This window comes from Schistocerca americana, chromosome 8, assembly GCF_021461395.2.
Source record: "Schistocerca americana isolate TAMUIC-IGC-003095 chromosome 8, iqSchAmer2.1, whole genome shotgun sequence".
In the NCBI taxonomy this organism is placed as follows: Eukaryota; Metazoa; Arthropoda; class Insecta; order Orthoptera; family Acrididae; genus Schistocerca; species Schistocerca americana.
In genome coordinates this window covers 282,170,467-282,181,932 of record NC_060126.1, presented here as the reverse complement: position 1 = coordinate 282,181,932, position 11,466 = coordinate 282,170,467, and the positions used below count along the sequence as shown (strand labels likewise).

Genomic DNA, 11,466 nt, shown 5'->3' with positions numbered 1-11,466 from the left:
ACTTGTTCAGAGAGCACTGCAGCGGAGGCGGAAATAGTAACTTTTCGATCGTTGAAAGAGATCCACAAATTACTTTTTCTGAGCATTACAAAATGGGATTCATTAAGCCTTGAATGCATTCGTTACAGTTACATCTAGGTGCAGTTGGCGTAGCCCAACTCTGTTGTAGATAAAACGAAAATAAAGGTGCACAGAAATGTAGGAACAATGAAACAATTTGGAAAAAGGGTACATTGTCCAGAAAATGAAGTAAGTGACATACGTTCTTTTGGTTTTATACTTTTTCTACAGTCACATAAGCATTTCACTATGACGTAAATGATTCGACCAGTCTCTTATCAGCTTCAGACAAAAGGCACATGCTGGCTTCAGTATCGTTGACAACGCAAAGGAATGTGCATGCAGCATGTACCTTTAGTCTGAGGATGAGCACTTGATGGTCGAAACCGGTTACGCCGTTGTAAGCTGCTCATATGATTGTGTCGAACACATATAAAAATAATGTGGAATCGCGAAGGTAAATAAAATGAACTGAAGTTTGAGTTTTATCACAGCCCGAAGCTATGTATTCCTATGTAAATCTTGTGTGACTAGGGCCTCCGGTCGGATAGAACGTTGAGACTATTTTACTGCGACAGTTGCTGTAGATCTTTTCTATTGTGGCTCGTTTAACAGCTGTGCTTATTGTTTAACCTTTCCACTACCATTTGAACGTGTGTTTCTCAGGATAAGTTATCAGATGGCCTGTGGAAATTTCCTGCATGTTATTGCTATGTGCCAATGTCCCACAGGTAAAGGGAAGCGTGCTAATAGTTCGCAGGATTCTGTAGTTACAGATTGCGCCTATAGGTCGTGCTGTCTTCTGTTGCCCCTTTGCCACGTATTACTGTATCGGATTAATTCGCCTCTGCGAATAGGCAACCCAACAAACTGATTTAGAAGGCGGTCCGCCTTCCTGGAAAATTTGTGTCTGTGAATCATACGTACGTATTGACGTTTGCTGCGTTACTAATGGCGCCCATGTTGAGGACCTACGTTAGTTACAGACCTGATTGGATGCTGTATGCGATGGTTTGTGTCGGTTTTTAAAGTGTATCGTATTTTATGCTGTAGTCTTCTGAAGCCCCGGAAGGTATTATGGAAAAACCTGTACGTATCGCCCCTTTCCGCATTATAAAACGAAACAGAAAAATGTTCAAATGTGTTTGAAATCTTATGGGACTTAACTGCTAAGGTCATCAGTCCCTAAGCTTACACACTGCTTAACCTTAATTATCCTAAGCACAAACACACACACCCATGCCCGAGGGAGGACTCGAACCTCAGCCGGGACCAACCGCGCAGTCCATGACAGCAGAAAACGAAACAGCTTCAAATATTTTTTTGTATGAGTTCTTACTATGATAGTGATTAAAGATCCAGCCATTAACATCTTTAACTGTGAAAAAAATTTTAGTGAAAGGGTCAATTTGTTTCTTCCCTGCACCAAAAAAGAAAAGGGAAGAAAATAATTTATTCTTTAAAGCATATGGAAGTCCTAAATTTCAAGAAATTTTTAGCAGTGTAGGTTATAATGTCAAAAATGAAGGAAAGAAACAAACACAGTTTTTACTGGCCTTAGTATAAACTTTATTGCCATGCAATGATACACATAATTATATAAGATCTTAAATATCGTTCAGCATAAGAGTGAGGAACTGAACTCGCGAAGAAGAGACGCGCGGAGGTTGAGAAGGAGACGCGCACCGCACACTCACGAGACGGGGGCTGCAAAGTAGCACAGTTACTGCGTTGCTACGACGCTAGAAAGACATCGACGCATGGCGATGCGCCTTGTTGGGAAACGAAGAGAAGTTACTAGGGTAGTAGAAGTGTCCGAGGCTCGAAGACGGTTCTGTTAGTCGAAGACGGTCCGGCGGTGGACGTCCGGCAGTGTATCCGTGAGGTGGAGAGGAAGCTCAGGCCCTCCTGGCTGGAGTCTCGACCTCCTCCTCCGGGTGGGCGGCGTTCCAGGCGAGCGCGCGCTGGATCGCCTCCGGGATGGGCGGCGCCACGGGGAAGTGGTCGCCCTGCGCCTGGAAGCCGTTCTCGTCGGCGGTGTAGGTGACGCGGACTGGCGTGCCGTCGGGCGCCGTGTATGAGTAGAAACCCTGCGCCGCCGTGCCGTCCTCGTTGGGCGCGATCGCCTTCAGGGCGCCCGTCTCCTCAGCCGCGATGCCGTTCTCCGTCTCGTAGCTGCGGACAGGGCACAGTGAGAAACAGGTATACCAACTCGTATCGCAATTAAGCTCACCGGGAAAGTACACTACTGGACATTAAAATTGCTATACCACGAAGATGTCATGCTACAGACGCCAAATTTAACCGACTGGAAGAAGATGCTGTGACATGCAAATCATTAGCTTTTCAGAGCATTCACACAAGGTTGGTGCCGGTGGCGACACCTACAACGTGCTGATATGAGGAAAGTTTCCAACCGATTTCTCATACACAAACAGCAGTTGCCTGGTGAATCGTCGTTGTGATGCCTCGTGTAAGGAGGAAAAATGCGTACCATCACGTTTCCGACTTTGATCCAGGTCGGATTGTAGCCTATCGCGAATGTGGTATATCGTACCGCGACATTGCTGCTCGCGCTGGTCGAGATCCAATGACTGTTTGCAGAATATGGAATCGGTGGGTTCAGGAGGGTAATACGGAACGCCGGGCTGGATCCCAACGACCTCGTATCACTAGCACTCGAGATGACAGGCATCTTATGCGCATGGCTCTAACGGATCGTGCAGCCACGTCTCGATCCCTGAGTCAACAGATGGGGACGTTTGCTAGACAACAGTAATCTGCACGAACAGTTCGACGACGTTTGCAGCAGCATGGACTATCAGCTCGGAGACCATGGCTACGGTTACCCTTGACGCTGCATCACAGACAGGAGCGCCTGCGAAGGAGTACTCAAAGACGAACCTGGGTGCACGAATTGCAAAACGTCATTTTTTCGGATGAATCCAGGTTCTGTTTACAGCATCATGAAGGTCGCACGCACATTGGAAGCGTGTATTCGTCATCGCCATACTGGCGTATGACCCGGCGTCATGGTGTGGGGTGCCACTGATTACACATCTCGGTCACCTCTTGTTCGCATTGTCGGCACTTTGAACAGTGGACGTTAGATTTCAGATGTGTTATGACCCGTAGCTCTACCCTTCATTGGATCCCTGCGAAATCCTATATTTCAGCAGGATACTGCACGATCGCATGATGCAGGTCCTGTACGGGCCTTTTTGGATACAGAAATTGTTCGACTGCTGCCCTGGCCAGCGCATTCTCCAGATCTCTCTCCAATTGAAAACGTCTGGTCAATGGTGGCTGAGCAATTGGCTCGTTACAATACGCCAGCCGCTACTCTTGATGAACTGTGGTATCGTGTTGAAGCTGCATTAGCAGCTGTATCTGTACGCGCCATCCAAGCTCCGTTTGACTCAATGGGCAGGCGTATCACGGCCATTATTACGGCCAGAGGTGGTTGTTCTGGGCACTGATTTCTCAGGATCTATGCACCCAAATTGCGTGAAAATGGAATCACATGTCAGTTCTAGTATAATATATTTGGCCAATGAATACCCGTTTATCATCTGCATTTCTTCTTGGTGTAGCATTTTTAATGGCCAGTAGTGTTATTCGCCACCGTCTAAGACAGCACACTAGTAATACGTAGCAGCGCCTGTAGCCTTGATATTCGATACTCTCGGGCAACGAAGAGAGTCTTTTCAAACGTACTACCAAATGGAACTATGCGAGGTTCAAAACGTCACTATCACTTATAATATATAATATTCACACTAACGGTTCCGACACCAAGTTGCCAACTTCAGACGTGATTAATCTACGAAAAAAACATCTTAAAAACATATAAAATTTATGGTTATACGCTTTCAAGATTATCTGAAGACGCAACTTTGTGGCCAAAGCAGAGAGCGTATATTTTTCTCCTGGATTGTTACTAAATAATTACATTTTTTCTCCACGATCGGGATTTCGGCATATTTTTACCATTCACAGGTGTCAAATAACTGTGAAGTGCTGCAATGCCTGTCGTTTTTAATAAAAACAGATCTTTAAAACAATGTTTTCCCCGATACATCGAATTATGACTGAGTGCTTAGAGTGCCCCCGGGATCCAACTGCAGATATGCACTTGAAGATCAATACACTGCTACAGTAGTTCCACACGGCCACTGTTCAGGCAGGCCTCAGCACATTTATTCAGCGATGCCTATACGTGTCGACAGCCACCTCAAAGTCTGCCGGTGCATAAGCATCCTTCCACCACGTGCAGCGTCATGCAGACAGGCATATAACAACATGAATGCGGGTATTTCCTCTCGGGGAGACAGTTGGTTTCCAGACCTAAGATACTTGCTTGTTTCAATGTCCTCTACTAGATCTTTTCGGTTGTACCTCTATTAGTCAGTGAGTAGTTTGGAAGAAGCACGGAGGACGTATGAATACTTACTTCCACCGGTAGGATCCATCGTTGCGCTGGTCCTTGGCCTGCTTGATGATGATCCAGTGGCCCTCTGAGGAGGCCTGCGGGATGGTGCGCGCTGGCACGAAGGCGGGCTGTGGCGCGGGGGCCGGCAGCGGCTGCGACGGCACGACGGGGCGCGGTGGGGGCGGAGCGCGGCTCGCTGGCGGCGACGGGCGCGCCGGCGTGGCGGACGGCCGCGGGATCCGCACGTCGATGGGGTTGTACTTGGGGAACGGGTCGAAGACGGGCACCTGCGGCCGCGCCACCGCCGCGCCGCACAACACCGTCAGAGCCACCAGTACCTGCGGAGGGGCACGGATACAGTGCGCACCCAGTCGCGAGGGTCTTCTCCAACAGCTTCCCATTGTGACGACTTTCTCTGTGCGTCTCGAGTTCATTGTGTACAGCACGCTCCACCTGGCTTTCGAGGTGTACTGTACACCTCAGAACAAGACCTATAGGCTGTGCCTTGGAAACGGCAGAACAATGCACACATGCTCCTTTTCGCCCTGCGTCAGTCCGTGTTCTGTTTTATTCGCTTAAAAAAATGTTGCCCTGCTGTCAGCGAAACAGTGTTTATTATCGTCTTCTTTCATGTGGAGCATCAGTGCCAAGGGATAACTTTGCCCTTCGGTGGAATTCAAGTGAAATTTGCTTTAGAGACTTCACGTCCCCATTGTAAGCTAGAAATAGAGGAGAAAACGTAGCCTTTAAAGTTTAAGAACTGTATTGTGGAGAAAACACGCATTTCAGTACAGTACCGGCATTAATGAACTACATTAACTTTCCTTTAATTTGCGTCTATGGTCACAAACTTTGTGTTAACAGTTTATCGGTTTCGGTCTATAATGCCCATCATCAGATCTGTTTTATAAAAATTTTCATTTAACATTTGACGATGCCACTATGTTTGTAGTACATTAGGACTTTGTTTTGTTTTTGTAAAACAGATCTGATGATGGTCGTTATAGACCGAATCCGGTAATCTATTAACGAAAAGTTTGTGATCATAGAAGTAAATTAAAGAAAACTTACTGTATATACGGGTCACTGCTTTATTCGCGACACTGTCGTAACTTGTAAATGAACTACATAGCAGCGACTGATACTATGTACACACAGGTGTAGATTTTCTCCGAAATTATTCAGGAACTGCCAGTACTCTGGAGGTGAGAGGATACAGGATATTTATGTCAATCGGAACTTATCAAGTTAGTCTGTTACGACGCTAATGTACTTAAAGTCATGAACATGTTTTTCAAATGACTAGTGGTGTTCGGCTCTTGATCACGTTACAACGCACACCTGACTCGCAGCGAAATTCCCGTCGCGTAAAGTCTCTCAGCAGCCGCTAGTACAGGAGCAGTGGGAGATATTTTTTGGAGTCGGGTTGAGAAGTAACGTTTGAAGCATGGCTCACGAGGACTAATATACACAAACAAGAGCCTAGCTTGAAGCAATAGTAAGGGGTTTGTGTTACTTTAAACCAGCCTCTTGTAAATATTCTAATCTGGTCGTGTAGATTACATTTTAAAATTAAAAAGAAATATATTTTGTGTAATTTTAATGAATTCTGTAATTGTTTTGATTTTTGTCAGCTAAACGTCTAAACTTTCCCAAAATATTTAAGAAGAACTGTGGTGATCATAAAGTCTCTCCCTGTCCCTCGTAGTAGTACATGGGAGTTTGTACAAAAATTGTCGTAGACACTACTGGAAATACAATGATACACCGAAGGCAGTGCTAAAACATATTTTCAGGTTCTGGACGAACGAGTACCACTTTAAAGAGTATGCTGTTAATAAAAGTCAGAACCAAATAATGAAATTTGTATTTTTTATTTTTTGTAGTGGTCATGGAAAAGAAATTTTTGAAAATACGTTGGGATTGCTAGTTGTAATTGTACTCAGTGAACTTTCGAGGTGGACCTGCGCCATTGCTACTTTAGAAGGATAGACGGCAAGGCTCCCCCACTCCCCCTGTTAAAATAGGTGAACCGCCTGGAGTGTATTCGTTGTTATCTGGCTACCCTGTTCACACCATCTATAAAAGCCCTACTTAGCGGAATTACGTTGAATACCAAGCTCTAACGAAGCGGTGACAAAATTATGGTTAATGATCACCTTTAGGCGGTTATACTGGAAATGCTTTTGGGCGTTGTGCAATATTTTTCGTGTGGTGATGTTATCTAGTTAAATGGAATCCAAGAACAACGTTAAGCATGCAGCTCCCCCCCTCCCCCACCCCCTTACTAGAAATCTTCTTCTTGTCGAGTTCAGAATACTTCCACCTCGCTTTACAACTTCTCCATCACAATGTAATTAATATAGGTACTTCTCGAATCAACAAACCACCCATTCTGGATCCAACTGACAGCTTAATGGTAGATACTTTCGGGAGAATGCCTGATAACTAGATTGATGATCCATGTTGAATAGCTCAGACAGTGTCATGGGGACAATGAATGGTGGAAAACTGTCTCCCAACAAAATTCAGCAATGTCTTCGGTGTCTCTCGTTCTAGTTTCAGAATATCGAGTGAATGTTCAGCTTATGAACTTGTTATTGAGACCTTCAGCATTGATCTACAGCCCGATTTCTACACTCTTAATGTAGAGTATTTGTTTAGTTTGTCAAGTACAAGTCAGAGGCAGACGAAGCTGGAGCAGTTAGATCGTGACTGGATACCTGAGCAGTTAAGAGTATTTTTCGCGACAGGCGAGACTCTCAGTACGAATCTAGCACACAGTTTTAACCCCTCAGGAAGTTTCAACCCAAACATTTATTTCAAAACTGGAAATAATTCGAGAACATTTGAGAAAGAGGCTGTTCGGAATAATGTGAGACACCCCATAAAGCGAAACATATACTCCTTTCTCTCGGCTTCTCGGGAGTTTGTTCATCTGCAAGTACAGCCCGCTTTCCCTATTACTGTGTGATCGGTAGTTTATCTTTAGATTCCCACCGCAATTAATCAAGCTTGCCTGAATCTCTTGTTATTTTAACTAATTTGTTCTGTTTTAGGTAGAAATGGAAAACTACAGTATTGGCATAAAACAACGCTGAAAACCTGACTCCACACCCCTATTTTCAGTCGACAGGGAATTGTACGACACTCGCTAACTAGTCTCTGGATGCCAAGTAGATATACCCGTTACGTTGGTCAGGTAACAATGACGTATAATTGTAGTAAGCAAGAGAATGTCCTGAATGCTGTCTTACCTCTCACCTTGAGTTCGTTTACAGTGTCCAATTTATTTAGCTCCGTCTGCAGCATCAATGCGAGAGCGTGTGGTTTTCCGATGGCGCAGGAAAGAGACGCGTCTTCTCTTTGGAAATTATACCCCCGATGACTTCCATAACTGCTCGAATAGAACTCTGCTACTATCACTGTAAGCTCGCACACTAAAGCACACACAGTGTTTGTAATAGAACTTCGCTATCATCACTGTAAGATTTGGTGCGATAAACATACCTCTTTTCTCACGCAACCCAATCAACTCTAGATAGTGTTGTCTAGCTGGTTTCAGTTAGTCATGTTAAATATTCCTCCATGCTCTAGCAGAGGCAGCTACTGTCTCGCTCATTATAAGACTACATGAGGGAATAAGACTACAAGGCCTTGTTTCTTCATCTGCTCATAATCATATAAATATCTGAAACGTGTAATTATCGTGAGATTAAGTAACACGAGAATGGGCATATACTATGTGAACACAATGTGAAGAAGAAAGCATTAACATCGGGGATGTTTTTTACACATTGGTATCGAATGGTACCAGTACTCAATTTGAAAGAAATAAATAGCGAACATCGGAAATCATGGTTATGAATCATAGACCAGTATATTACCAATGGTTTCGAGTTATGCGCATAGACTGGTAAAGTACTGTGCAGTTATAAACAAATGATATATTCAGATGCCGGCCGGAGTGGCCGTGCGGTTCTAGGCGCTACAGTCTGGAGCCGAGCGACCGCTCAGGTCGCAGGTTCGAATCCTGCCTCGGGCATGGATGTGTGTGGTGTCCTTAGGTTATTTAGGTTTAATTAGTTCTAAGTTCTAGGCGACTGATGACCTCAGACGTTAAGTCGCATAGTGCTCAGAGCCATTTGCACCTTTATATTCAGATACTGAGGACATGCATTCTGAGGCACAGTGCAGCTGGAGTAGATAAGCTTCCATGGTGGTAATACTATGTCTCTGAAACTACATAATTTAATTTTTTGAGAAGTACATATTTTCCCTTTGCAGTTCCTCGGCTTACTAGAAAACTCAGAGATAGTCAAAAAAGAACGCATTAGCGGGACGAGGGAATTCTGTTCATTAAATACAAAGCTGAGAAATGCAGTAGAAACGATTTTTTGATATAGTGAATCAAGTGGCTATGATATCAAGTTGCCGGGTGAGAAGGACCTGTATTTCTTGTCAAAAAAGTGCGTCAGTTTCCCTGTAAATAAAACTAAATACATTATCGAGTATGCACAAGCTCTGTTGTAGTGTGAATCCACCTGCAACTTGTATGTGCCTTACAATTCTCATATTACGCACTGTGAAAACTGAAGTAACTTATATACATCTATGTTCTTGCCGACCACTATAAAATAAATATTAGTACCTATTTACCATTATGTAGGTCTCTGTAATGTCGTTCTGTGTGTAGTCGTTGAACCGCATGACCTTCGTTTGGTAGTATCCTGCACCTAACCTGTTCAGTGCCTTTACCAGCGAAGTGTCGTCCTCACGCTGCCAAGATAGAAAAGAATTCACAGCTACCTTGCACTGGCCAGAGAAAGGGAATAAATACATCTGAATATGTGTTTTCGCCGCAAGCGATCGGAGCGGGGCCACCCGAAAACCGAGAAAATTGGAAACAGTATGCATCGACCGATTAACTAAAGAAGTGTTACACTGTCAAGTCTAGTTAGAAGACTGTCGGGTGGCCAGGTAGTACGCAGAAGTATTAACCCGAAAGTGGCAGCTGCCTCAGTACAGGAAACATCTACTTAGGATCAAGCCTTCCGTAACAGCGTCTGACATACTGATTCACCATGATCAAAATCATCATTACATTTTCCGCCTTGCTAGCAGATCCTTTGTGTCTCCGATTCTGACGGTCCACCGCTCCCCCATTAATGCTGCAGAATCTGCTGCCGTTCGGCACATGGTACATGATCTGACATGTATTCCTCCCTAATTGTTATTCCCTGCCAAACACTATCCACTTCCTTTTCCTTGTTTTTGATTACAAAAAAATGGTTCAAATGGCTCTGAGCACTACGGGAGTTAACATCTGAGGTCATCACATCAGTCCCCTAGAACATAGTACTACTTAAACCTAACAAACATAAGGACATCACACACATGCATGCCCGAGGCAGGATTCGAACCTGCGACCGTAGCGGCAGAGCGGTTCCAGACTGAAGCGCCTAGAACTGCTCGGCCACTCAGGCCGGCGTTTTGATTACATACAGTAATTGTATCCAACTCTCTTCAGTTCCTTGCTATATTTCACTCTATCTATACCACTTATTTTGTACATTTCAATCCACGGGCATCTCAGAAAGTACCAGCCTTCCTCTATCTGAACGTCCTTACATCTCTACTAGCGTCGTAAGGATGTTAAATTTTCAAGTACAGAAGTAAAGCTTACTAACATACCAAAAGTCCAAGCAAGAAGCGATGTGTTTTCTTGGAAGCAAAAACTAGGAAATCTATGTAAAATCTAGGGTGTGTCTTCTCGTATTCCTATGCAATGACAAAAAGGCGTTGAAAATATTAGTTTTTCAGCACGGTATGATGAGATCCGAGCCTATGTACACCTAGGGTCTAGGGGATGTATTTGCAAGAAATAGGTGAAATTTATACGTGACGGAACTGGAACTAGGAATTAACAGCCGGCCGCGGTGGTCTAGCGGTTCTAGGCGCTCAGTCCGGAACCGCGGGACTGCTACGGTCGCAGGTTTGAATCCTGCCTCGGGCATGGATGTGTGTGATGTCCTTAGGTTAGTTAGGTTTAAGTAGTTCTAAGTTCTAGGGGACTGATGACCACAGCTGTTAAGTCCCATAGTACTCTGAGCCCTTTGAACCATTTTTTTTGAATTAACAACACGTATAACATACGTTAAGAAGAACAGGATACGTCAGATATAAACTGGGAACTATTAGTAATATTGAAAACTAATTTGGCTGTACTTTAGTGTAGCTGTGAGGAAAATTAAACTGAGAGGACTTACCAAGGTGTTCATTGTAGAAGGCGAGCAGATCCTCTGTCAGAAAGTGCTGCCTGTGGGAGCAGGCAGCGGGCATATATACCGTCGCGGGGCGCCACCCCCAGGGAGCGGCCGTACCACGTGACCGGCGGCGGCGTCAGCCATCAGCCGGTAGTGGCCGCGAGGACGCCTCTCCGGGAGCAGCGGAGAGGCGCAGGAGGCGGGGAAGCGGCGGCGGTGTCGTCTTTATGGCCGGCATTCCGCCTGATTCGCGTGCGGTCCTTGTATTGCCAGAACGCGACACATCGTGTCCTTTTGTCCCCCCCCGATTCCACGTGCAAGTCGTTTTCTCCCGATTCTCGTCGTCTTCGACAACTGACCAACCGAAATGCTCTCGAGTTTAACGGTATGTCTACTGTTCTGCGTTATACTGTCATAAAGTTAGACGCTTTCCTCTTTCTCACACTCGGATCAAAAATATACTGACACCCAAATGTAATTCAGAATCCACTATTAAATGACACGATGGGTGGGCCCGCCAGTTTAGGTATACAAGAGGGTATTATGACGTGCGTAAAGAAGCAATAACAGCAGAGCAGGTTGGTCAAGAACGTTCAGTATCTTAGGATGTGGATATCTCTACGGATCTCACCTGAGTAACCATTTAGATAGGGACATTTCAACCCGTCTGAAGTTGTCCAACTCTTCTGGTAATGCAATTGCAAAGTG

At 44.9% G+C, this 11,466-nt stretch overlaps 1 protein-coding gene across 1 annotated transcript; it reads right to left on the bottom strand.

Annotated features, from left to right (window-relative positions):
• Positions 1 to 1,605: 1,605 nt before the first annotated feature.
• On the bottom strand, positions 1,606 to 10,911 carry LOC124545310 (endocuticle structural glycoprotein SgAbd-1). The gene is made up of 3 exons (XM_047124211.1): positions 10,762 to 10,911; positions 4,514 to 4,830; positions 1,606 to 2,235 (listed from the first exon to the last, which is right to left on the bottom strand). Exons 1-3 carry the CDS (start codon positions 10,771 to 10,773, stop codon positions 1,959 to 1,961), a joined length of 606 nt encoding a protein of 201 aa, XP_046980167.1. The 5' UTR covers positions 10,774 to 10,911; the 3' UTR covers positions 1,606 to 1,958.
• Between the last annotated feature and the right edge of the window lie 555 nt (positions 10,912 to 11,466).

Coding starts and splice junctions, on each gene's coding strand:
- LOC124545310 (XM_047124211.1), bottom strand. Junction 2,236..4,513: donor GATGGATCCTACCGGTGGAA/GTAAGTATTCAT, acceptor CCCTGTCCGCAG/CTACGAGACGGAGAACGGCA.